Source organism: Raphanus sativus, chromosome 3 (assembly GCF_000801105.2).
Source record: "Raphanus sativus cultivar WK10039 chromosome 3, ASM80110v3, whole genome shotgun sequence".
NCBI classification, from domain to species: Eukaryota; Viridiplantae; Streptophyta; class Magnoliopsida; order Brassicales; family Brassicaceae; genus Raphanus; species Raphanus sativus.
Window position 1 is genome coordinate 27693446 of NC_079513.1, and position 26309 is coordinate 27719754.

Here is a 26309-nt window from a genome sequence, read left to right on the forward strand (position 1 = left end):
GTATTATAGTTGAATTCAGATAAATATATGCACTCCAATATATCCAAATGGTAACTAAATCAAGTGTAAAAATAATAAAATCGAGTAGATATAACATAATTAAAATCATGTCTAATTAAAGTAATATAGTTTTATTAATCTAAATTACACATACAAATTATAAATCAATTTTAAAAAAGTATAACAATCAATTACTGTATATTTACTTTAAAAATATTTATATCTGTGCATGTGCACGGAAAATGCACCTAGTAAGAAATTGTTGAGAGTGAAGAGAAGAAGAAGAAAAAAATGAAGAGAGTAAGAAAAAAAAAGCAAACCCAAAGTAAAAGAACAAAATGAAAACAGAACAACAACATAAAGGGAAAAACAGATCTAGACATGTTTGTTTACCTCTTGCTTTCCTAATCTCGTCGCAAACGGATGAAAAATAAATAAAAAGTCGAAATCAAAGTATTGCAGTTTAAAGAGAGAGATAGCTTCACTATATAAAAGAAAACTAAAGGAGCTGCAAGAAAATTGAAGGTATATCAACACATCAACACAACAACGAACTACATACTTATTAAGCACAAGCGAATAATCCATCCATCCAACCCCATCAACACAACAACCAACGAACTACATACTACATACTTAGGTTTCTAAAATCCATCCATCCAACCCCATCAGCACAACAACGAACTACATACTACATACTTAGGCTTCATAAGTCATTACCATCATAATGCACGAACATGATGTATAAAGCTTTGTCAGCTCAATCATGACAATACATCATATATATGCAGTACACTCCACTCGTTACAACAACTTGCAACTTGTTTTCTAAGCCAATCGATAATATGAAAGTTGTTAAGGAGCGATAATGTTACAAAGAATGAACATATGTTGATGGAAATGCCAATTGAGCTTGACATATATAATATGAAGGTTGTTAGGGAGCGATAATGTTACAAAGAATGAACATATGTTGATGGAAATGCCAATTGAGCTTGACATATATAATATGAAGGTTGTTAAGTAGCGATAATGTTACAAAGAATGAACATATGTTGATGGAATTGCCAATTGAGCTTGTTATATATATTTATGTAGCATTTGGTCCAGTGATCAATTCTTCTTAATTATTGTCTAAAACCAAGAAAAATAAAGAGAAAATTGGCATAAATGTCTCTAACGAAAGCTCCAATTTGATACTTACCACACTTGATGATTCACTGTTTCCATTGACCAAAACACCCCTATCTATCTACTCGCAGGCCTAGAAGCAACTCTGATTGATGATTGAACCTTTCCGATTCCTGTGAATCATTTTTCTCCTTTTATTTTTTTCTTTTCCTTATTTCTCTTTCATCTTTTTTTCTAACTATTTTTCATTTTCTTATGTTTTTTTTCTTTCCTATCACTTATGAACAATATGCTATCTATTTTCTTTCTAAAGTATTCATATTAAGTTATATTGTTTCTTTGATTTTTTTTTTATTTCTTTGTTAGTTTCATTAAAACTTTATTTTTTATTTTCTTGGGTTTAATCATTTAGATTCGTGTTTACAAATTAAGAATTAAATGTATAAGTCACACAAGTTCATGACTATGCTTCTGGTAAGTTTTTCATTATGATTGTCTAAATTTGAAACAAGTTTATGCATTTTATAGTTAATGTTAACAAATTTTGTAATATGTTAACAAATTTTGTATCTTGTTACAATTTTTGTTAACTCGCTAACATAATTTGTAAAATGTTGGTGGTCAAATTATTGATGAGTTATAATGTAGTTCTATTATAAACCTAATCAAAATTGATGTTATTTTAATGTTAACAAATTGTGTATCATGTTAGCGAGACTATAGTTGATGTTATTTTAATGCTAACATATTTTGTATCATGTTACAACATTTGTTAACTCGCTAACATATGTTGTGACATGTTAACAAATTTTGTATCTTATTACAAATTTTGTTAACTCGCTAACATATTTTGTAAAATGTTCGATGGTCAAATTATTGATGAATTATAAAGTAGTTCTATCATAAATTCAATAAAAATTGATATTATTTTAATGTTAACGAATTTTGTATCATGTTAGTGATACTTTAGTTGATGTTATTTTAATGTTAACAAATTTTGTATCATCTTACAAAAAAATTTAATTCGCTAACCTATTTTGTAACATATTAACAAATTTTGTATCTTATTACAAATTTTGTTAACTCGCTAACATATTTTGTTAACTCGCTAACATATTTTATATAAATTAAAAAATAAAAGTTTAAATCTGAGTTTTAAAAAATATTTGAATGAAAAATGAAAATGATGGAAAAAAACTAAGTTTCTACCAAGATGAAAAGAAAATCTATAAAATTAATTTAAAAACTCAAAGGAAAAAAACGTATGGAAAAAAAAACATGCAGACATATGATATCGATCACTCTTCCCCAAACCTGACACTCTATGCTTTCACCCGTTGATTTGTCAGAAGCCAAGGGGATTTTTAGTCTATTTGTTGCCTAAAGTGTATGAGTAAAATCATTAATGTCAATCAATGAGTATTTAACTAATTTGGCTGGTTGTTATGAGTAGTTAGCCAATTTACCCAAAAATAAATATTTTTGATAAATGATTTCTGTTTAATAAAGAAGAAAACATAAAATATCTGACATTATTGACGTTAATACGTACAACATCCACTAAGTTAGAAACACATAACGACCAGTAATTATGGGTTTAAGTGCCTTGTAAATCCAAATATGCTACTAAGAAACAAATTATGGGGTATAGTCACCAAAATTCTCCACAAGAACAATGACCATCACTGAAATGGTGGAACCTATTAACATCTCTAACAATGATTAGTCTTCTCGTCGCCATCGATGCAGCCTTCATGAACTCATGACAGTCCACACAGATCCTCAGGTTCTTCATGATCCTAAAGCTAGAACCCTCTGGCAAACACATCAGGCCAAAAACCAAAGCCAGCTTCTCGCTGTGCTGCATCAGAAGCTCCTCTTTCTTCCTCTCCTCCACGTCGTGCAGTTCGTGTTCTACGCTTGGTTTATATCCAAACTTTTTCAACTCGGTCACCAGACCGTCTAGCTTCAAACAGATCTCGCGGATTCTCGGATGACCGCTCTCTCCAACGCTGAAAACGTGGACCTTGTCTTTGATCTCAATCCAGCTTTTTCCTCTCACTTTCTTCACTTCGCTGTCTCTGAGAAGCTTTCTTGATTTGACAATGTCCTCCCAGTGATTGTTCGCCGCGTATATGTTGGATAGTAACACGTGATTACCCGCATTCTCCGGCTCTAATCTGAACAGTTCCTTAGCTGCAACCTCTGCCAGCTCGAGATTTTTATACACTCGACAAGAAGCAAGAAGGGAGCCCCATATGGAAGCAGTAGGATCAAAAGGGATAGACTTTATCAACTCATACGCTTCAGACAACAGTCCAGCACGACCAAGAACATCAACCATACAAGAGTAATGAACCACGTTCGGCGATACACCGTACTTGCTCCTCATGAATTTGAAAATTCTCCTTCCTTCCTCCACCAAGCCCGTATGAGCACAAACCGACAACAACGAACTAAAAGTAACCTCGTTTGGTTGCATACCACCTTGCTGCATCTTCTCAAACAAGATCATCACTTCCTTTGGACGAGCATGCTTCGCAAACCCCGAGATAATCGTGTTCCAAAGCTCGATATTCTTCTTCTCTCCCACCACTTCTGAGAAGATAACATAAGACTCTCTCAAGCTTCCGCATTTAGCATACATATCCACCGCAGAGGACGCAACAAAGACGTTACAAGCGTACCCGGACTTATGCATAACAGCATGCATCTGTTTCCCTTCTATCAAAGCCGCCAGATTCGAGCAAGCGCAGATCACCGAAGATAACGTGAACTGGTTCTGCTCTAGACTCAGTCTCTGACCTCGACGGTAAAGAAGCAGAGCCTCTTCGTAACCTTTGTTCTGAACATAACCTGCCACCATAGAACTCCATGTGACCGAGCTTCTGTCCTGCATAAACTCGAAAACCCGCACTGACTCCTCGATCATCCCGCACTTCGCGTAGAGATCGAGCAGAGCAGTTCCAACGTACACGTGCGTGTCGAGACAGGCTTTGAGCGAGAAACAATGCAATTGCTTGCATTCCAAGGCATCGCAGTTTGCCCCACAAGCAGAGAGAACGCTAGAAATGGTGAATTCACTAAACTCAACCCCTTCGTTTCGCATCTCCAAGAACATATCCAACGCTTCTACCTCCATTTTGTTCCGTGTATACAAACCGATCATAGTGTTCCAAGAAACCAAGCTTCTCTCGAGCATTCCATCGAACACTTTGCGTGCAAGCTCCACAAAACCACATTTGGAATAAGAATTGATAAGAACATTCGAGAGAGTAACGTCTCTACGAAAATCAAGACGGATAATCTTCCCATGGCAAGATTTAGCTTCCATAACGTCTCTGTTTCTAGCGCAAAGCTGCAAAATTTCGATAAAGTCGGAAGCTTGAACCACGTTACGACTCGCAAACTCATCGTTATATCGTTCTTCTCGTGTGAAATCCTCTCCCTCGTAAGTAACCGATACAGAGAGATTCCGAGAGAGAAAACACGCATGGCGTCTACTGGGTAAGACTCTGCATTGTCTCAACAAGTTCATCGTGAACCCAAGTACATGTAATGTTCTTCGTTATTTTGAGACAGAGGAAAATAATTACAAACGGGCTTGATCTTTTAACCAGATATGGGCCCTAAGTTTAGGCCCATTATTTATTCGGCCTAACTGTAAATCTATAGTATTAAGCTGAGATCCTTTTAGCCGAAGGAGTTGAAGTATTCAAAACTTCAACTATTGTGAATCTGTGATACTGTTTTTGAAGTAGATAAAATTATAATTTCTCCCTCGTATTGTTGTTTCATCACGAATGATCATCAAGAACTAAAAACCATGGAATAGAAAAAGTGTATAACTTTCAGTTTAGGACATAAATCTCGAATCAAAAGAAACAATAAACATTTCAAGAACAGTAAGTCTTTCGTCCCTAACTTCAAAACAAAAACAGCCAATCTAAAGATTTCTCTCTTGATTCGACTGATAACAACAACAACCTCCTCCTCAGAACCTTCTTGGTGGCCTGCTGAAAGAAGGTGCCGCCTGTGCCTCAACTTCAGAGAAGCCATGAGCGTCAGACATTCCAAGGGAAGCAAGCATCTCTAGAGTCTCTTTATCGACCTTGATCACATCGGTCTTGATGGCAGACTCATCGGGAACAAAGTCCATGCGGCGCTCACGCTCTTCCTCTTGAAGCTTGAGCGAGATGCCACGGACCGGTCCCTTCTGGATACGTTTCATCAAATGGGTGGAGAATCCAGCGATCTTGTTGCGAAGACGCTTCGAAGGGATGATTGCGACTTCTTCGAGGATCTTCTTGTTCGTGTGGAAGTCGAGTGTCATGCGAGAGTAGTACTTCTCGATGACTTGACGAGATGATTTCTTCACGGTCTTGGTTCTGACACGTCCCATCTTTCGGTTATCTGCTACTTACCTGGTAAGATAAAACTCATGTCTTAGCAAAAGAACACTTTGAAGCATGTCATGTCCTAATATTTCAACACACATGAATTGTTATGGCAAAATCTAAATCTAAATCTAAGCCACTGACGAATCTAGCAGTTCCTACGACTAACATTCTACACCTTTCATAGAACAGATCAAAAGCTTATGGTTCCTCGAAGATTACGCAGTTTCTTAAGGTTAACGAGAGCTTACCTGCAAAGAAGAAGCGGCGGCAAAAATGAAGAAGAAGCAAAGACAGGGGGAGATGGTTTGCCTTTCCTTATAAATATGGTTCTCTCGTTAGGGTTTAGTTTTATTCATTCAGCTGACGGGCCCTAACTTCAGGATCAGTCTGATATTTTATTGGGCTTAAGTCCTAATCAAAAATTCTTAGCTTCGGCCCATTAGCCCAAAAGGTTAAAATCCTCTTATCTCAAATTTGTAGGCCTATGTTCAACCACTTTGTTTCTTGAAAAAACAAGGATCAACCAGTTATACAAAACTTTAGGCTACTTTGGTCCAAAAAAAAAACTCAAATGGGTGTAGCTTCTTGTATTATGTTAAGATAATCAATTAGGCTATCAGTTAAAGTCAAAGTGTTATAAAGTATGGTTTATGTATCTTATTCTACTTCAATTTGTTTGATTAAAAATTAATTGATGTGGTTGGCTGATCTCATACAATTGGTGAAAGAATAGACATATAAAATCTGCGAATCCATATTGTATATGATTAGGAATGTTGAATAATGTCTAAGACCAAGTTGAGGACAAGATCAACACATCATGGAATGGAATGTTTTAACTTTAATTTCACTTTTTGGATGACAAAAATGTGGAGGGTATTGCAAGTTGCCAAGAACTTCCCTGTTTAAGGAGAATCTAAGCCAAAGTCTTATGTCTAATCCTTCTTGCTATTTTTTTTCCTCTTGCTGTCTTTTTTTTGGAGAGACTCACAACTTGCTATCAAATATAATGATCACAATGATTCGTAAAGCGAATGTCAAAGCTTATGATAAGTTGGAAAAAAAGCCTTAATGAAAATGTCAACAGAAAAGTGAAAATAATTAGATTATACCTATATCTAGCTATGGACTAATGGACTCACTAGCTTCTGCACAACTTGCCTAGATTGTGCCTTGAGTGGTTTTAGAGTCGTTGACATTTTTGTGGTCCCATTCTCTATTGAATCATGATTAGGCTATAGGCTTTTTCATCTACTCTGTTGCATCTTACAAGTCTAGTCTCAGCTTATACTACATACGATAACTTTTTTGTTCAAAATACTACAATACTTTATCCTAAATCCGAAGTATATTTTATACACATTTTTCATGGCCGTCGGGGAGAAAAAAAAGTGGTGTCGTTGTTATCCTCAAAGGATCAAAATAATGGTAATCCAGTGTAGAATCCATCATTAAGGTTTGTGATTAGGATAAAGGCAAATTCGAAAGAGAACACTCACACTTAGATTTGAATGAACCCCTTTTGGTGATGGAATGAAACTCATGAGTTAAGTAAAGTGTTGTTTCTAGAAAGAGATCAAATATATGTTATTGCTAATAGAATCAATCTTTCTTATTGGCAGAATATTTTCTGAAAACAAATCCAAAAATATAATAAAATATATGAATAAAAAGTTTCCAACAATGTGAAGATCTTGAAAAATTGGGCTGTTCTTGGATGGTCCCTATCTCTAGGAATATAGTCACACAAAAAAAGAGCGAGAGAGGGAATGTAAAGCAAGTGTCGTCTCCCACTTAAACACACTTATTTCAGATTCGGGTATATATATCATCCACTTAGAAATATATAAATGTAATCATTTATATTATATTAACCAAAATGCTAACGTAATTATTGAGTGTTCAATAAAAGAATAATTAGACTGATTTGATTATTCGATTAAGATTTACAGATTCGCTCCTGACTTACACAGTCCTCTGCAAGAAAAGATTAGAAAATAGAGAACTTAAGTATTTAAACTAAACTAAAAATGAAAACGTATTTAACAAACCAAAACTTTTAGAGCATATACTTTGGTTTGTAGCGAATGAACGTTATAGGAACTACTGTAGAATATAAAATATATTTCGTCTATTTAATATTGAAGTTCCTAGCTAACACGAAATAATGTTCTTTTTTTTATTTTATTTTAGCTAACACTAAATAATGTTCTTTAAGCTAAAGTAACATGTATTACACTTGAAATGGTATCAAAAATGTCATTTCGTCGATATTTGAGGACATTACTGATTAACATGTATACACCAGTCTTTTATATTTGGGCATATTAAATAGTAAGAAAAAGGGTAGATTATTGATCACTAAGACACTAACCTCGTAAGTGTATTGTGTATGAGAACAATTTTTTTTTTATCAAAGAGAACAAAAATATAAATAACAAAAAGAATGTATTATATCCTCAATTAGTTAGAAACAAGTGATCGTGGAAAAAAAAAAGAAGGTGATATTGTTGGGTTTGAAGCTCCGGATAAAGTCACGTTTGTGTGTCCCGTGATAAAGATGGGGACCCTTCGCTATCAATTGTATGCCATCTCCCGTATTCATGAGAGGATTATGTTTAGCTAACGTATCCATTTATTAAGGGAGTGTATCACATAACTATTTCATACCAGATCTTCTTGCCTTATACGATTGCAAAGATTGATGTTTAAATGTCGTTATCTTATTTTTCAGATAGTTTTAAATTTAATATGGATTAGTGAAGTCAAAAAAGAAATTAAACGTTTAAACTTTTATTTGTTTTGTTGTTTTCTACTTCAAAGGTTTAGATATTGTTGCATAAGAAAAACAAAATATATTTGCAATAGACTTTGATTTTCTTTGCAGAATCTCACGGAGATAACATTAAAAGAAAGGAATTTTCTAAAACTGTTATAGATAATATCTCTCTCACATATTATATTTATCCTCTGCCAGAAATAAATTCACAATCGAGAACCTATTTTTTCCCATAGAGTTAGATTAAATAACTTTCATTAATATTTTCAAAACCCCCTCCTTTTGAAAAATAGAGAGTTTAATTACATAAGCTAATTTTTAGGAAACAAACTAAATAACGTTCACTTATTCACACTTCGGTTAGTTCTTTCAAGGCTTGTCCATCTTCTTTCACATCAAAAGACCCATTCGCTTCAGCGTCAGAGCTGGCATGAACACCATAAAACAAATACACAAGCACGATCAAACCGGAGAAGTACCCGAACCGGACGTACGACGGTGCGTCCAACGAACCAAGCAAGAATATGTTCAAGAAAATCGACACGCACGGGGTCAACGGCATGAAGGGGACACCCCACAACTCGGGTTTGTTTGCTTGAGGGACCACGAAATGGAAAATCAACACGATTGCCATAGCCACTACCGCACTGGCACCAAGCATGAAAGCCTTAAAGCTCCCTTGTGGCGCAAGTTTCCAGATGAGGGTGAAGACAAGAGAGATGGTGGAGAATAATGTCAGAAAAGTGAGTGTCGGCCATGGCTTGGTGGGTCCTACAGGGACGTAACGCCTGAAAATGAGAGCGTTTGCAACCATGTAAAATACAAATAGGGTTCCGATGGATACGAGGTTTAGTAGGATGTTAAGGTCAGTGAAGAGAGCAAGAGCCGCCGTGAAAATACCTGATATGGAACGTACAGAAAAAAAAAAATTAAATAAGACAGTTAAATAGATTATTCCAGCGGCGACAAAGTCTAGTTGAACATGAAATTGAAGATAGTGGGGATAACTGTTTTATTTTTTTGTCTTTCTTTTGGCAAAGTAAGAAATAAAAGTTAATACAGTTGATGGATATAGAAAATTTTGAGCTAGTGGGATGCTAAAATTGGTAAGGATAAGGTTCGACGTTGATGACCCTTAAGGCCTTAATCATAATGTTCCACTTTGTAACAATGTGAATAGCTTTATGAGAAAACCAATGTTTATGCATATATATCAGATGGATAAAACAAAGTGTATGGCTCACAACAATGCTCTCATCAACTTAAATTATGGCTACCAATAATTGTATAAATATTGATCGTCGTGACTAAGTGTGTAACCATTGAGATAATGCCAATAAATTTCGAATATATTTTCCATGCATTTACAAAATATCTTTCACAGTTTTTTGTTTTTATAATGATATGATGATTAGTCGGCCAATGGATGAAGTTCCTTATAATTATCCAACAAAAGTGGAATATGTGTTTTTAACACTAAGGGAACACGAAAGAGACCAAAGAGACCCACCAAGAAAATATATCACAATCAAGACCGTTGAGAAAGACTGAATCTTTTGGAAGCTCAGAACTTTACAGAGAGCAAAAGAAACCAATGGTGAACATGACATCTAGCCATCGTACTCAATATGCTCTCTCTGTCTTAAAGTTTAAGACCCAAACACCACAAAACCCATGACGTCCCTACGTTTAATATACCTTATACACATCTTGTCACGATCGAGATCGATAGGGGAAAAAGATTTTTTAAAAAAATGGTTGAGTCCAAAAGTTTTGATTTGAAAATATATTTTTGAAATGGACACGTATAGATAATGTATTCACGTGGATCGTATGATCTTTGAGAACACGTTAAAACATCAAAATCATAGATGAAGAAAAAAAAGATCATGACAACAACTGAAACGGTTCTAGTTTCCCTTTCTAACCTAACTGCTTTGCCTCTACCTCACTTTATAGACCCTAAATTCACAAAATCTAATTTTACTAGTATAAATGATTATTCAACATCATTGTTTTTGACAGTAGTAATATATAAAATGAATGGGACAGAAAAGAAAAAAAAAGAACGTACCAAGAAAAGAGGAGGCGTTGACTGGCGTAGATGTTCTGTGATGAATCTTAGCGAACCAAACGGGGACCACTCTGGACCTTCCGATGACGCACATGTAACGAGCTTGACCTAACATGGCCACCAAAAGTGATGTTAAGATCCCAAAGCTTGCTCCTATCCCCACCACTTTCGTCACCCATTCCCAGCCGTTGGATCCTCTGAACGCCGCGGAAAACGGCGCCTCCGGATCTATCTACGTACACACCGTTTTCAACCTCCAAAGTCAAACAACGTACCGTTTTTGGTTAATAAAATTAAAAAAACACTAAAATGATTACTGACCAGATCGTATGGGAGGAGCATTGACATGGAGACAGCCATGAGGCAGTAAAGAACCGTAACGATGGCGACTGAACCGGAGACACCGACCGGTATGTCTTTAACCGGGTTTTGAACTTCCTCCGCCATGGTCGAAACGGCGTCGTATCCTATATAGCTCAAATAAACCATGGCGGCTCCGTTGAAAACCCCCGCCGCGCCGAAGGGGAAGAACCCCGAGGGATGCTCTGCTTTCGCCGGAGAAGTAAGATTCTTCGAGTCTCCTCTCAAGAACCCCATCACGATAACGAACACTATGAAGGCGATGTGAAATGCGGTCATGATCATGTTCACCTTCGAGCTCTCCCTCGTGCTGCAGCAGATGATGACGGTGATCGCGAGGACCACGAGGACGGCGACGGGATCGATCTCGTTGAACCCCTCGGGGAGTGAAGAGACGACGAACCGCCACCTGGAAGTCGAGATCCCGAAGGCGGTTCCCAGGTACGCGGTGAAGCTCCTCGAGACGGCGGCGTTCGACATAACGTAGTCGAGCACGAGATTGGCTCCGGTGAAGAACGCCGGGAACTCGCCAAACGTGGTGCGGATGTAGCTGAAGGCGCCGCCGGCGACGGGGAGGTGAACGGCGAACTCGGTGTAGCAGAAGGCGGAGAGGAGAGCGCAGAGGCCGGCGACGGCGTAGGAGACGACGATGGAGGGACCGGCGTAGAGACGGCTGGCGCGGCCGGTGGTGACGAAGACGCCGGCGCCGACCATCCCGCCGATTCCGAGGCCAATGAGGTCGTACCACCGGAGAGTACGGCGCATATGCTCGCCGGAGACGGCGCGGACGCGGCTCATCTCGTCGGAGGAGGTGGAGACGGAGACGGCGCGGCGGGCTAAGCGGGAAGGCGTGGAGGAGAGGGAGCTGAGGTAGACTCGGAGGCTGGAGAAGGAAGAGTGTCCGCCGCCATTGTTGCTGCTTTGCACCTCCATTTGCACCGGTTTGAAGTGAAGTCGGGTCGGGTCGGGTCGGGTCAGGTATGTGGAGGACTGAGAATTTTGGTGATTTAGACAAGACTTGGTTTATATAAATATGAGAGATTATGAAAAATTGGAAGGGAGAAGAATAAGGGATAAAAGATAGTGGCGTTGTGCTGTAATTAATGATAATATTTAAGGGTAATTTAAATATTTACCACATTATAATTAAGAAGAAGAAGATTGTTCTTATTCCACAGTAATCTCATAAGCATCGTATTAAAAGATTTTACTAACACAAGATGCCTTATCTGTTTGGTCCGGTCACAATTATTATTATATATTGTAGTAGTTTAGTACCAATTATGCTAATGCTTTTATAGATTCATGTACGAATCTAAACTAGTTTGGTAAGTATATAGTATAATTTCAGAACTAGCTATGGTTGTGAATAAATTTTTATTGACCAAAAATATAATCTACTAAAAGTAGCTTCTTAATTAATGCCATTAGATTGCGTGAGAAGAAAAATTGATGTGATTATAAGACTAAAAGTTTGTAGTTATGTTCTTGCTAATTAATTGGCTCTAACTTATGCACAAATAAGACCACCATAAAACTACACTTGTTCAAAACGTAACGACTCTGCTTCAGAGCTTCGCTTTTAGTTAGTTCCCGATGAAACCGTAAGTCCGTTAAAAAGACACAAAATCAGACGGCGTTAACTTACCTATATCGTATGACACGGTAACGACGACGTTACATTTGACGGCTATGTAGGTCTAGAAGGTTCACACGTGTGGCAATGAATGTGACACATGGGATGCAGTTTCTTTAACAAAGAGATAAGCACACAGGTTTTAATGCATGTATAGCGTGACCCAAAATCGAGGAAATCAGTTTTTCTTTTTGTTTTGTGTTGGTTTTAAACATCCCTTACAATCTACTACGAATATTCATATAAAATACTGTTTGTATATTACAAATTGGATATCATACTATAATGCAATAGGCGATTATTTTAATGGAGTGACTTCTGTTAGGTTAGCTGCAAGTCAAAGATTGTTAACACCAACTAACAAAATGTCCAAGATCATATTTTACATTTGGTCTCAGCTTCAATGAAAGCTGAATATGACTCACCTAGCACCATCAAAACTTGATGAGGTGGAAATATTGTAAACTGATTTGTATAAAATGCATGTCCCTTCCAAGTTCCAATCACACTCGTATCTGGATACATATTTCAATGCATTGACGTTTTTGGACGCGCATTGCACTAGCTTATCCAAACAAATATGAAATATCTACTTGGAAGCCTATCCTTTTCGCTATAAAAGATAATTAGAATGAGTGTTAGCCTATCACCAACGTTGACACATATTCGTATCAACCACACACATATACACGTTAAATTCGACAAAAAAATAAAACAGTATGATTCACATGGAGTCCAATCACGACTCACGAAATTTTGGTTAAATAAAAGAGTAAAGAGATAACGCAATAAAATACACAAGACAAGGGGGAGTGGTGGTTTATACAGCGAGTGGGATGGTCAAATCTGATTTTAGATAAGATGCAATTGCAAAACTCAGTTTGCTTCAATCCGACCACGTCTCTCACACATTGTATATCAGACCTGCCCATCTCTAATAAATTAATACAACTACATATGAATATGAGTTTTTTTTCCCTAAATGTTTACCTTATCATGCAACAATCAAACATTATAGTGTCATCATCTTCATATATTGAAACGTGGTGTATAGCAGTGAAGATTACAATATTCTAAGTTAGGGTTACAGGTCTTTATTTTATCAACTAAACACACAATAAAACCATAAAATTGTCTGTATGTAAAGTGTGTAAAAGATGTTTGATAAAGATATAAAAATGTGGATTAAAATGTGATTCAGCAGCTACAAAATATCTTCATTTGAGCATCACGTAATGTAACAAGGTCTAATTCTCTATTTGAAAAGCTCTCGTGCCGGGAGCTAATTTAAGTGGAACAGCCCATAAGGTAAGTACGTATTATGGATCCAATGAGATTGTTAGCTTACGAGCCCAATTTAAACGCCCTTTTGGGGGCTTAAACTAACCCATTAATAAATGTTCCTTTTTCGCCCCCTGGTTTTCGAAGATAATATCAAAACTCAAAAGTAAAACACGTGATAACAGCCCAAAAAAACTTATAAAAAGAGCAAGAAATTAGTAGATTTTTCTTCAAAGAGCCGAGCCACGTGACGGCTGCGGAAGATGCCACGTCATTAAGGCACATAAGTAAGATGCCAAAAAGTATTTTTGAGAAACAATTAGGAGAATGACACGTGACTCAATATTGCCATACTGATGAAGAGTCGGTCCACGCCCCTTCGTTGAGTGCGTAACGTATCCACTTAATCCGTGGATCCAATCAGATTAGTAAAAGTGTGTAAATCATATTAAAACAAGTAAACTACTCTGTAAAATAAGCAAGTACAGTTAAAATACTAAAATACTCGTTGAAGTTTCTTTGTTTTCTTTAATTAATTTGTTGAAGTTGGTTGAGACTCTATACTATAATAAATAAATACAACGAAAATATCGGATAAGATAAGACAAAACTGAATGTTGTCTTTGTTTTACTGAACATAAGTATATAATACTACTAGTAAGTGGAATATATAATCCCAATATAAACGTGCAATCGTATAACCATACTAAAACTTGTTTAACAGAACTACAGAAGCATGGAACTAAGAATATTGATTAGTATATTCTTCATTATTCACTAGCCAAGAGTCTTGAGTTTTGAACTTTTAATTTTAAAATAGTTGAAAATTGTGTTTTGACTAAAACATTAATGATCTAACTATCAAACATTGGTCAAATTTTGCGGTAAATACAGTAATCTGGTCAAAATTTTTTTGAGCAATCATGGTATTATTGTCTTCTTCGAATGACAAAAGCTGTACTCTGCAAAAAGATACCTAGATGGGATTATATCACCAAGAAACATGAAAATCAACAAGTTTTTTCATAGGCACTGAAAGGGTGACACAACAAATTATAGTAGAGGAAGTAAGGTGCAAAGTATGATTAAGTTTTTAAATCAAACCGACGGTGTCGTAGTAAAGCAGCACACTGGACCCCCAAGAGTGACAGGTATTATAGCAAAGAGACGTAGGCAGTGGATTCCTTCGTGAATGTGAACTCAAAAAGAAACTTTTTATGGAGTGCTCTTCGTAATTTTAGGCGGTTAATTTTTTTTTTCTAAAATAGCTACGTGTTTAGATATTATTGGAAACTAAAGTGGCATATGCTTATAAAAGAATTATAAAAACTGTAACAAACTGGAGCATAAAAATACAGTCATCAGGGTCAGGTGTGTAACCCTAAAATTAAAATAAATAAAAAGAAAAAAAAATAGAGAAGAGAAGAGAGAGACAAAAAGACATCCCAATTGCAGAGAAACCGTGTTGAACTTGGTCTCTGAGCTGCTTCTTCGCCTCCTTTTATAATTTTCCAGCAAATAACAAAAAAAACTTTCCTAAGAAAAAACAAAGAGAATCCTTTATAAATCATCCGAGAGTCTTCAACAGTTTCTCAAACATCAATCAAATCTCAGGTTCTTGTGATTTTTTTTTTCAAACTAGTAACGAAAAGGTTTTGGATATGGCGTCGAGTCAGTGGACGAGGTCGGAGGACAAGATGTTCGAGCAAGCTCTGGTGCTATTCCCCGAGGGATCTCCCAATCGGTGGGAGAGAATCGCCGATCAGCTCCAGAAATCGGCTGGTGAAGTTAGGGAGCATTACGAGGCGTTGGTGCACGACGTTCTGGAGATCGATTCGGGACGAGTCGATGTCCCTGATTACATGGATGACTCTGCGGCGGGTTGGGACTCAGCTGGTCAGATCTCGTTTGGGTCTAAACACGGAGAGACCGAGCGGAAACGAGGAACTCCTTGGTCCGAAAACGAACACAAGTATGTCTTAATTATGCAAATTAGGGTTTTGGTTGGTTAGAGAACTTAGGAATTAACAGATTTTCATATTTATTGTCGTAAATTTTGCTAAATTTAGGTGATTTAGTTACTTTTTTCTTAAACAATTATTTTGAATCTTTTGTTACAGATTGTTTCTGATTGGATTAAAGAGATACGGGAAAGGAGACTGGAGGAGCATATCGAGGAACGTGGTGGTCACTAGGACACCCACGCAAGTCGCCAGCCATGCTCAGAAATATTTCCTTAGACAGAACTCGGTGAAGAAAGAGAGGAAGAGGTCGAGCATCCACGACATAACTACTGTCGATACTAACTTAGCCATGCCTGGTTCCAACATGGACTGGAGTGGACAGCAGGAGAGCTCTGTTCAGACTCAGCATCAGCAGCAACAGAGCATGTCGGAGTTTGGTCAGGAGCTGATGACTCCGGGTGGTCATTATGAGGAGTTCGGTTATCGGATGTGAAAGAAGGGGTGGGGGGGGAGGGGAGTTTGTAATGGTTTTGGTTTGTTTGGTAGGGTTTTTTTTACCCATTTTATGTGAATAGGAAAGCAATAGCATTGGGTTTATTTTCTTATACTGATATGATGATGAAAGAATAAAAATATAGTGTATAGAAGAAAGCTTTTTGTAACAACACACACGTATGTTTGGTATTTTGAATCAAATGCATATGGATGTCTTTTAAATCGGCGCAGTCATTTATACTACCGTTTCAAACTTGATTTCTTTAGAACACACACACAAACAAACATACAAAGAGGGTGACAAGTACAAAGTCTCAAACCAAGAGAGGACAAAGGTCAAACTGTCAAAAGGCTTATTTTTCACTGTTGCTTGCCTTGTGACCACATACTGCAGATGCTGAACTCAGGGCTTCTTTTCCTCTGGTTTCTGCATAAGAAAGCAAAAAGCAAACAATCAGTGAAAGTATTCGCTTGTTTGGCATGTACTACTAGATTAGGGTACTAGAAATGCCCTAGTCGCACGTTATGGATGAAGACTAAGGATTCTGACTACATCAATGAAAAAGAAACGAGTGGAATTATTGAAGGTTTGATGAAAGTTATACCTTTCCAGCACTTTCTGGCTTCTGTTGCTCGAGTTTCTTCTTCCTCTCTAGTATCTCCTTCTCCATTTTCTACAACAAAAAAGGTTTGGGACTTGTTACATGTGGTGGGTTGTGATTGTGAACTAGAAAATACACAAGAAGCTACAACATCATTTCTTCGACGTAGATAGGCCTGACTCACACAAACAACATTCCTCACCATTATTCTCCTCGATCTATGAACTTATACACTCCTTGTAAAACTCATCTACGTACTATTTGACTTTTGATTTTGAGACGAAGACTGTACAAATATCTTATTATATCCAAAAAAATTGGATCCAAGTCAAATCTAATCAGATTTAAAATCAGATCTAGCGTCATTTCCATAAATGATATTCTGATCGATTTACAGTGATCAGATTTTCTCTATCTGGATTTTATCTCTAAACGTTAATAAAATCCAATAAGCAACAGCGCATTAACAAACTCTAATACCAACCATTCACAAATCAAAACACTAGAAATGAGAAGAGTTACCTGGATGTAGATGGTCTCTTTGGCGCGCTCCTCATCGCTGAGCACACGACCTTTGTCGTCGCTAAAGCAGCGAATCGATCCAACGGATCGAGATGCACCGATCTGACTCTCCCTCAAGGACCGAGCCAAACCTGCGATCGCGGAACGAGCTGAAGACATGTTTGCTAATCAGTGAGATTTTTCTCGAAATTGGTTTATCGTCTTTGTGCAGAGAACGAGAGTTATTGCGGGGGTAGTAGATTCCTGAAGAAACCGCTTTAACCGCTGACATCTAAGGCCCACTGGGCTATGGCCTACTTTTAAGCCCAGCCTCGTTATTTATTTATTTTTAATTCCTTTGTTTAAGGGGAAAAATGGTTTACATATATGCATTAGGAAAGTCTGGGGCTACGTTACATGGAATCGCCGGTGGAGGTGCGTTTCTTGCTTCCGAAGCGGAATCGGAAGCGGAAGCGCTCGGAATCGCATGGAATCGTCTTGGAATCGCGTTTCCAGAATTGTGGTGTTTGGAAGCGTGATGGAAGCGCACGGTTCTTAGGTGGAAGCGTTTATGGTCGTAGATCGGAAGCTTAATGGTGACTGGATTGGTGATATGCAAAGAAGAAGAACATTTTTTTTATTGGCTTGCAAATTTTAATTGATTTTCGGTCCAAATAACTCTTTTCTTTGTCAAGCGGCCCAACTTAATTCACTTTATTAAATTTTAGTTCACAAATAACAATAGAGTTGGAAACTAAAAACTCAAGTCCATTATATGATGTTTTTTCACTTATTTGTTTTGTTTCTTGTTGTTTGTATTATTCAGTTGCTGCGTATGAATTAATTAATTGAAGTGTTTTTTTCTTCAGTTTCAAAGCAATCATACATAGATTTACATATATTATTATATTTTTTCTTTGTAACTATACATATTTATTTTATTTTAGTTATAGTATATGAATAGTATATGAATTATGTACTGGATTTTACTGTTTATAAAATTTTATCCTGTATATTAATTTTGGTGTTTAATATATATATACACGCTTCCAACACGTATCCGCTTCCTAAATATTTTTAAAAATACGTTTCCGCGCTTCCTAGCGTTTCCGCTTCCACGTACCCGCTTCCGTTTCCATGTAACATAGGTCTGGGGGACCAGTCCGATTGGCTTTGGAGGAAAAGAGAATGCAAAAGAGAGAAGAAGACAAATTGCTATTAGGCTAAGAAACGTCGGCAACCAAATAAATAAGTCTAAATCCGTCACACTCGCCATTATTCGTAGCAATTTGCAAGTTTTCAATCAATTTCTCGTAGAAACCATATAACAAAACAAAATATATAATAATATGCGATGGTACTACAGGTGGACCATCTAAAAAAAGTGACGTCACACATCAGCAGATTCAGCACTCCACCATCTTTTGTCATCACAAAACGCCAATTATAGCGTTTTAGTGTTTCTCTTCTGACTTCGGAGGAGAAAGAAGAAGGAAAAAAAAAGTCAGTTACAACAAGGACTTCAATGGCGCTCTCGAATACTATCTTCTCTGCTACTCATCCTCGCCCTTCTTCTTCCGCGATCAGCCGGCGAACTCGTTTCCCCGCTCAGATTCCACCTCCAGATCTATCGCTTGCTTTGTTCGGTGATCGCCGCAACTTCGTAATGCCTCTATTGACGATGAGGTTAGCTGCTGCGTTCTTCGCTGGAATTGCTGGAGATTTATAGTCTTTTTGCTCGTTTTCTTCGCTCGGATTTAGCAAACTTGCTTGGTTTCGGCGACTCTTAAGTTCGAATCTACTAAAACATATGCTTAGTATGTGATCGGAACGATTCGGTTGATAGAACTGTCATCTAGATTCGTAGTTTTTGAATCCTGAGCTTAAGAGAATCGAGAAACTTATCGGTAGGTTTGTTTGAGATGAACCAATTTCAGATTCTTGTGTGTGTGTGTTTGTGGTGATATCGTTAGTTCGTATGATTGATCTGAGATCTGCTAATATACCTTTACGGTCCATGTTTGATCTGATATGGCAGTATGAGAAACCGTGTATATACTTCGATTAACAGCACTGATGATGCCTCAGCTCCTTATCCGGTCAGTAACCTGTTTTCATCCTTTTGATATCTTAATGATTTGAGACTTGCATGCAGAGCTCTGTAAATGTAAAGAGTGTTACTGTTATGTGTCCATGTGTATAGAATTTAAAATATGTGATCTGATCTTTTTTATGTAACTTCTTTTGAGATTGACATTTTGCTGGAATGATTCGCAGAAATCAGAAGACAACGACGATGACTCTGTTCCAATGCCAATGGTTTTTATAGACCAGGATGCTGACCCTGAAGCTACTATTGTACAACTCAGTTTTGGAGATCGTCTTGGGGCTCTCATTGACACTGTTAGTGATTGATTCCTATCCCTTTAAGCTTGTTTTTGGTTTGTTTTGTTCCTATTTTACTGATGTGATAAATGCAGCACAAGGCTTTTTTAGCTATTATTGACCTATTGGAGCTAGATTTGTAGTGTTTTGACTGTTATATTATCTCTGCATGCCTTGTTTTTGGCTCATGAAGCATCTTGTGTTTGGCAGATGAGGGCGCTGAAAGATTTGGGATTGGATGTAATAAAAGGAACTGTCACAACTGAAGGATCTGTTAAACAGACAAGGTTTTCTATAACGAAACTGTAAGAGATGCCCTTCTTTCCTGCTCCCCCTCTCTCTCTCTCTCTCTCTCTCTCTCTCTCTCTCTTTGCTTTAGATGTTTTTCTAATCACTTAATGACCTCTCCACTTGTTCAATAGCATGCACACGTTTGTCAAGGTCCAGCTTGTGATGATTGTTTATGATCATCCCTAGGAAATTTATGCTCATCTTATGCTGGTGTAGAATTCTTTCATATGAAGCCCATGATTGCATTTACTATAACATCTCTCTGAACAATTCTTCAAAAGTAGATAATTAGCATGGAAGTATATTGGTGTTGTCTTCAAGTATCATCTTCAGCTACCTGGATAGTCAGCTGTCACAGATGCCTGAATTGAATTTTGATTATGTTTTCTTACAACAGAGACACTGGTCGGAAAGTGGAAGATCCTGACTTGTTGGAGCAAATTCGGTTAACAATCATCAACAATCTCTTGAAATACCATCCGGTCTGCTTCTGTTTTCTGTATCGCTTTTCTTTGATCAGATTCACATTCAAAGAGGCTTAAAGGCAGCTTTGGATAATTTTTAACATTGCCTGTGTTTGTTTTGCAGGAATGTAGCGAACAACTTGCAATGGGTGAGACATTTGGAATAAAGGCTCCAGAAAATAAGGTAAGCGAACAACTTACTCGAGCTTTTGAAGAAGTTTGATGTTGTTACTGATGTCTTTAATTCTGTTCTGGATTCATTTGGTAACAGGTTGATGTTGATATCGCGACTCATATACATGTTAAGGAAGACGGACCAAAGAGGAGGTATATATATATAAGTAGACATGACAGCACATATTCACATTTTTGTGCCTTACAGAATAGTTTACATAACCCTCGCCGGTTTGCTGTTTTGTGTAGCCTGCTTTGCATAGAGACAGCCGACAGGCCAGGTCTGGTTGTAGAGATGATAAAAGTGATGGCTGATATCAACATAGACGTGGAATCCGCAGAGATAGACACAGAAGTACTCAAAACTCTTTAATACCTCCACATGTGCATACAGTGTGATTACATTTCCAGACCCATATAATAATTAACGTGTCCATTGTCTCAGGGCCTGGTTGCGAAAGATAAATTTCACGTAAGCTACCAAGGGCAAGCACTAAACAGTTCTTTGTCACAGGTGAGTAGTTGTTTCTGTTACTTTTCTACTTGAAACCTCGAGAAAATAAGAGAGGTTAAGAATCAACTTCTCCTGCAGGAGCTGGTGAACTGTCTGCGTTACTTCCTGAGAAGGCCTGAAACTGACATCGATAGCTACTAAGTGAACTTTGTCTGTTCAGAAACATAAACAGCTTTCTATCCTTCTTCACGAAACTTTCAAGTCTTCTGTTTCGAAGATGATGTGGAAGTTCCTAATACTACAACTGAACCATTGTGGCTAAAAATAAATAAAGAGTTGGGATTTTGAGCCCTTTTGAAAATAGTAAAAAACTCGTTTTTTTTTTTGTATTTCTGTAATAAATGATGTTGAACTACTTAGAAAAAATGATAAATGAAGTAGTTTAAATTAGTTAAAAATGAATGAAAAATTGAAAACCTATAAGAAACCACTAAAAATAAGCAAGTACTGTTTTGTACATCATTTTTAATAGAATAGACTGATTTCCTATCATAAATGAAACAATTTCATTCAAACATGTCGTATCATAACGATATGAATCTCACAACTATAAAACAAAAGGAGATGTATATTTTTCTGTCTTTTTTTTTCGTGATATTCATCCCAAACTGAAATACAAGAGTTCATACATAAGCTGGCGGTCTAACAGGATAGCCCCAGAAACAAGAGCCCATAGAAAGCGGCAACTAGAACCCACACCGGGGCAACTTACTGAAACACAACATAAAGACTAAAACCGCAACAAAACCCTGGACAACGATTAACTACTACATTCGAAACTGGAACATATCAACTCATCAGACATAAGAAATAAACCCATGCCAATGATCGGGAAATACCGTTGCTGCACATAGCCCCGCCACACGATAACTTCCACTTCTTACACCCACACCACGACTTATTGCTGCTGCCTACGCACGCCAACAATAACGCCCAAGAACCTGAGACTTCATAACCCGACAAGAAGGATCGAAACTCGATCAACTCAACCTTCGGATACGGATGCGACGCAATCATAATCGTCCATTTAGTCCTAGATAGAAGCTCAACCAAAACCCCACGAAGACAAAGCCTTACTAACCGAAACTTACCAGACGCATTCACGGAAAAGGAAACGGACAGCAAGCAATCACTGCACTCACCACCATTGAAAGAAAGTCTGCTAAATCAATGCCGAACTCCAAGCGTAGAGATAAATCGGTACCCAGATTTGAGCGAAAACAAAGGACAACCGAGCACAGAGCATAGTAATAAACGGGTTTCAACTCCTTACCAACACCCAAGACATCTCGCAGACACACGACCGCCAAAAGGACTGGGCGCGCACCGACAACCACAACTGCCACCTCCCTTGAACAGTAGCAAACCCCATTCCCGAGACAAGACACCAAGTCTCAAGTCAAAAGGAAGCCAACCGTACCACTCCCGGCGCACAACGCCACTTCAAAACGACCACCGCCGCTTTGTAACCTTGAAGAACATGAGAGAGAGTCGTCCCTTACCTCACGCGCTGCCACCACGGATGACCCCGAGCAGATCTACAAAAGTGAAAACGAGATCTGTCGGGATCAAACCTAAAAAGCCGACTCGTCTACCTCCAAACTCATGGACGCCTCGATGATATTCCAGATCAGAGCTTCATACGGCCGGATCTAGCTCTCCCCGAAGCAGATCTAGGGTTCCGCCGCGAAGATACACCACCAGAACACCAATCATATCGATATCTATGAAGAGAGGAAGGAAAAAAGCAAAACAAAACAAAGAAAAAGGGGAAAGGGAGCTTCCGGTGATGGCAGGAAGCCAAACACCAGAGCCCTGAAGAAGTCGCTCTTCTGTCGCTTTTTTTCTCTTCTGTCGCTTTTTTTTTTCTCGAACGTATATTTTTCTGTCTAAAAAAGCAATATTTCCACATAATTACTAACTAAATTTATTTAACAGAAAACGTACACGTGAGTCATATTTCAAATTAAAGAACCTTTATTTGTCTTTCAACCAGAAAAGCAAAGCTTTCCAAATAAAATAAAGAGTAACGAAGCAAAGCATATATTCTTATGTAAGATCAATCAAAGAATAGGACAGAAAACACCAAAGCTGGTATGTTTACTGTTATGCCTTGCATGTACGTTCAGACAACGACATATATATACTTAAACCCATTTTTATATATACCCTATTACCATTGGCTTTCTTGAATTTGTTTATACTTTGTTTAGAGTCTGTCAAAGAAAATTTAATTATGACAATGAGTTCTAATTACTTAGACGCAGCTGCTCTAAAGGAAACATTTAGGAGGAGCCCTTTCAAATTCGCTAATACAAAGGTTCCTCAAGGTGGCTTAGGAGATAGTTTCACTCCTATAAAAGAAGCTCCTGAGGATGAAGCTCCAAATGATCATCTCAATATCCAGACTCCATTCATCGAATCAGCCCTCTCTGCATCTCGGCTTCAGGGTAAGAATTCTCATATTGTTGGTTAAGAAAATGATAAGGTCTAAATTTCGGACCTCAGAGTAAAGCGTGTGGACAACTTGCCATCTATATAGCGCATGGCATGATTTCCAGACTCCAGGATCGAATCTGAGATTTAGTGGATCGAAAACTTCTTAAGATTAATCTATATAATTTTTCTGATAAATTTAGGAGTCATAAGACTTATGTATAATTATTTAAAATTTATAGGTTTGCCTAGAAACCGACCATACTCTCTAGATGTAGATAAAATTTTATTGTGTATATCTTGTTGTTGATGTAGAGAAGAATACAAATGTGTACTTTGACTACATACAACTAAGCCAAGGAATAAGCCAAGGCCGTGTAGAAGTCGTCAAGGACTTCTTGAACCGTCGTCCCGACGCAGTGGACGAATGGATAAACTTTTACGAGACACCTTTGTTGAAAGCTTGCGCGTGTGGGAAACCTGAGATTGTTAAGGAGCTCCTCCGTCGTATGACACCTGAACAAATGATTCCCAGGATGAGCCAGAACGCTTCGTACCACACGCCTCTCACCGTCGTTGCGGTTAGTGGAAACATGGAGATTGCTGAAGTCTTGATCGCCAAGAACCCTAAGCTGCTAGAGATTCCTGGAAACAATGGTCAGATTCCTGTTGTGGTTGCTGTTGAGAACACGCAGATGGAGATGGCTCGTTATCTTTACATTAGAACTCCTGTTCAAGTGTTGCTTGATGAAGATGGGTATCATGGTACTTTGCTCTTCCTCAACGCCATCTTTTATAAAATGCTAGGTCAGTTGTTTCTTGGAACTCAAGCAACACATGTTTTACGCAGTTTCCATGATAACTTCTTGAATATTGTTTTTTTCTCTCTCTCTCTCTCTCTCTTTGTTCAACAAGACATCGCACTGGATCTGTTCAGCTTGAGTAAACGCTTGGCCGTTACAAAACACTCGCAAATAGAGTCGATACCCATCATAGTCTTGGCTTCAAAGCCTGATCTTTTTCCTGGTGGCTGTTGTCTAGGACCGTTGGAACGCTTTATCTACTCTTGTTCGTATCAATCTAAGACTTCTTGATAACAAAGATCTATTGATCCAAATAAGTCAAGAAAATGATTTTTACTTTTCTCACTTGCTAGGGTTAGAAGTAGAGCTGCCGACTCTTCCAGAGGCTTCCCGTTCAAAAAAAGATCAACATAGTAAGTTTCCAGTACACATAAAAGTCTATATATTCCTTAGAAGAATGTGAGAAAGATTCGTTTTTATTGCTTCTTTAGATACACTCATGAGGAAGCTACTCAAATTACTCACCAAATGGACCGGTAAGTATATTACCTTTTTTTTTTCCCTAGAAGATAATGATTTTTTTGGGTAGAGATTACACGAAATTTTAATTTGAGTTGAGAGATGGTTTCAGGAATAGACGAAGTGTACCGAATGAAAGTGATGCATCTACAAGCCAAGAAGCTTCTCCTCGGAATATCAGAGGAAACACTAGCCATGGGACTAAAGGAACGTTCTGATACAGTGGACGAGGCTTTACTCTTTGCAGTGAGATTTGGGAATGTTGATTTCTTGGTGGAGATGATCAAGAACAACTCCGAGCTTCTGTGGTCCACGAGGAGTAGCTCGAGCAGTACTCTGTTTCTATTGGCCGTCGAGTTCAGACAAGAGAAGGTGTTTAGTCTCCTCTACGGTCTGGACGACAGGAAACACCTGTTGCTCGCTGACAAGGACTGTTACGGGAACGGTGTGCTTCATCTCGCCGGCTATCCTTCCCCTCCTTCTAAGCTCTCTAACGTCGTTGGCGCAACTTTGCAGATGCAACGCGAGTTACAATGGTTCAAGGTTTGCCCTGTTTTGCTCTGTTTTTCTCTGTTTCTCTCTGTTTGCTCTGTTTATCTCTGTTTCTCTTAGCAACAGATGTTTTAAAAATCAAGACTTTGATAACGCAGGAAGTGGAGAGGATCGCACCGGAGATAGAGAAGGAGAGAGTAAACACGGACGAGCAGACACCGAGCGAGATATTCACAAAGGAGCACGAAGAACTACGCAAAGAAGCAGAGAAATGGATGAAAGACACTGCGATGTCGTGCAGCTTAGTCGCGGCTCTCATCGTCACTGTAACTTTCGCGGCGGTCTTCACCGTTCCCGGAGGCACGGACGACGAGGCAAAAGGCAGACCGTTTCACTTGACAGACAGACGATTCGTCACGTTCGTCGTCTCGGATTTGATCTCGTGCTTCGCCTCGTGCACCTCTGTTCTCATATTCCTCGGGATACTCACCGCGAGATACTCCCTGGAAGATTTTTTGGTGTCGCTGCCGACTAAGATGATCACGGGACTCTCGATACTGTTCGTCTCCATCGCGGCGATGCTTGTGGCGTTCTCTTCGGCTCTGTTTACGATGTTGTCGGACCGACACGACAACGAGAAATGGATAGTTTCTCCGACGATACTTCTCGCTTGTTTCCCGGCGTTGCTGTTTGTTCTGCTTCAGTATCCTCTCCTCAAAGAGATGATCTTTTCTACTTACGGCAAAGGAATCTTCGACAGAAACATGAAATGTTGGTCCTAAAAATCCTAATGTAATGATATTTGAAGAAACATGTCCAAAAACTCGTTTTAAGTGGAAAATGTCTTTTTTTTTGTAAGTTTCAGACATTAAGACAATTTGCAGCCGTAGAATAATCCGCCATGGATTCAGTGGCTTTGGTTTTTTTTTCTAGATACCCGTCCATCAAGGTCAGCATCCGTTATTGTTTTTCTTGAATAGTTGATCTAATATGATTGATTAATTAAGA

The 26309-nt window shown here is 38.2% G+C and overlaps 7 protein-coding genes and 1 long non-coding RNA gene across 8 annotated transcripts; 3 read left to right on the forward strand and 5 right to left on the reverse strand.

Annotated features, from left to right (window-relative positions):
• Window positions 1–2663: 2663 nt before the first annotated feature.
• On the reverse strand, window positions 2664–4807 carry LOC108847176 (pentatricopeptide repeat-containing protein At5g04780, mitochondrial). The gene has a single exon (XM_018620363.2). The coding sequence runs from the start codon at window positions 4667–4669 to the stop codon at window positions 2783–2785; it is 1887 nt and encodes a 628-aa protein (XP_018475865.1). The 5' UTR covers window positions 4670–4807; the 3' UTR covers window positions 2664–2782.
• A 139-nt stretch (window positions 4808–4946) lies between these two features.
• LOC108844310 (40S ribosomal protein S17-1) lies at window positions 4947–5906 on the reverse strand. The gene is made up of 2 exons (XM_018617541.2): window positions 5780–5906; window positions 4947–5555 (listed from the first exon to the last, which is right to left on the reverse strand). Exon 2 carries the CDS (start codon window positions 5531–5533, stop codon window positions 5126–5128), a length of 408 nt encoding a protein of 135 aa, XP_018473043.1. The 5' UTR covers window positions 5534–5555; window positions 5780–5906; the 3' UTR covers window positions 4947–5125.
• Window positions 5907–8548: 2642 nt separating this feature from the next.
• Window positions 8549–11817, reverse strand: LOC108844762 (cationic amino acid transporter 6, chloroplastic). Its single transcript, XM_018618059.2, has 3 exons — window positions 10706–11817; window positions 10385–10616; window positions 8549–9210 (listed from the first exon to the last, which is right to left on the reverse strand). The coding sequence occupies exons 1-3, from the start codon at window positions 11675–11677 to the stop codon at window positions 8660–8662; spliced, it is 1755 nt and encodes a 584-aa protein (XP_018473561.1). The 5' UTR covers window positions 11678–11817; the 3' UTR covers window positions 8549–8659.
• Window positions 11818–15065: 3248 nt separating this feature from the next.
• LOC108843906 (transcription factor DIVARICATA) lies at window positions 15066–16342 on the forward strand. The gene is made up of 2 exons (XM_018617063.2): window positions 15066–15633; window positions 15782–16342. Exons 1-2 carry the CDS (start codon window positions 15323–15325, stop codon window positions 16116–16118), a joined length of 648 nt encoding a protein of 215 aa, XP_018472565.1. The 5' UTR covers window positions 15066–15322; the 3' UTR covers window positions 16119–16342.
• Window positions 16332–17575, reverse strand: LOC108843907 (uncharacterized). The gene is made up of 3 exons (XM_018617065.2): window positions 17245–17575; window positions 16726–16794; window positions 16332–16547 (listed from the first exon to the last, which is right to left on the reverse strand). Exons 1-3 carry the CDS (start codon window positions 17401–17403, stop codon window positions 16524–16526), a joined length of 252 nt encoding a protein of 83 aa, XP_018472567.1. The 5' UTR covers window positions 17404–17575; the 3' UTR covers window positions 16332–16523.
• A 1092-nt stretch (window positions 17576–18667) lies between these two features.
• Window positions 18668–21441, forward strand: LOC108844719 (ACT domain-containing protein ACR12). The gene is made up of 10 exons (XM_018618011.2): window positions 18668–18909; window positions 19262–19322; window positions 19501–19626; window positions 19819–19913; window positions 20297–20381; window positions 20488–20547; window positions 20635–20690; window positions 20787–20892; window positions 20983–21051; window positions 21130–21441. The coding sequence occupies exons 1-10, from the start codon at window positions 18749–18751 to the stop codon at window positions 21190–21192; spliced, it is 882 nt and encodes a 293-aa protein (XP_018473513.1). The 5' UTR covers window positions 18668–18748; the 3' UTR covers window positions 21193–21441.
• A 177-nt stretch (window positions 21442–21618) lies between these two features.
• Window positions 21619–22954, reverse strand: LOC108844614 (uncharacterized). Its single transcript, XR_001948483.2, has 2 exons — window positions 22325–22954; window positions 21619–22183 (listed from the first exon to the last, which is right to left on the reverse strand). It is a non-coding gene; the product is annotated as an uncharacterized LOC108844614 (long non-coding RNA).
• Window positions 22955–23217: 263 nt separating this feature from the next.
• On the forward strand, window positions 23218–26243 carry LOC108847095 (uncharacterized). The gene is made up of 7 exons (XM_018620273.2): window positions 23218–23501; window positions 23803–24294; window positions 24403–24555; window positions 24644–24703; window positions 24782–24826; window positions 24922–25352; window positions 25460–26243. The coding sequence occupies exons 1-7, from the start codon at window positions 23288–23290 to the stop codon at window positions 26081–26083; spliced, it is 2019 nt and encodes a 672-aa protein (XP_018475775.1). The 5' UTR covers window positions 23218–23287; the 3' UTR covers window positions 26084–26243.
• Window positions 26244–26309: the final 66 nt, after the last annotated feature.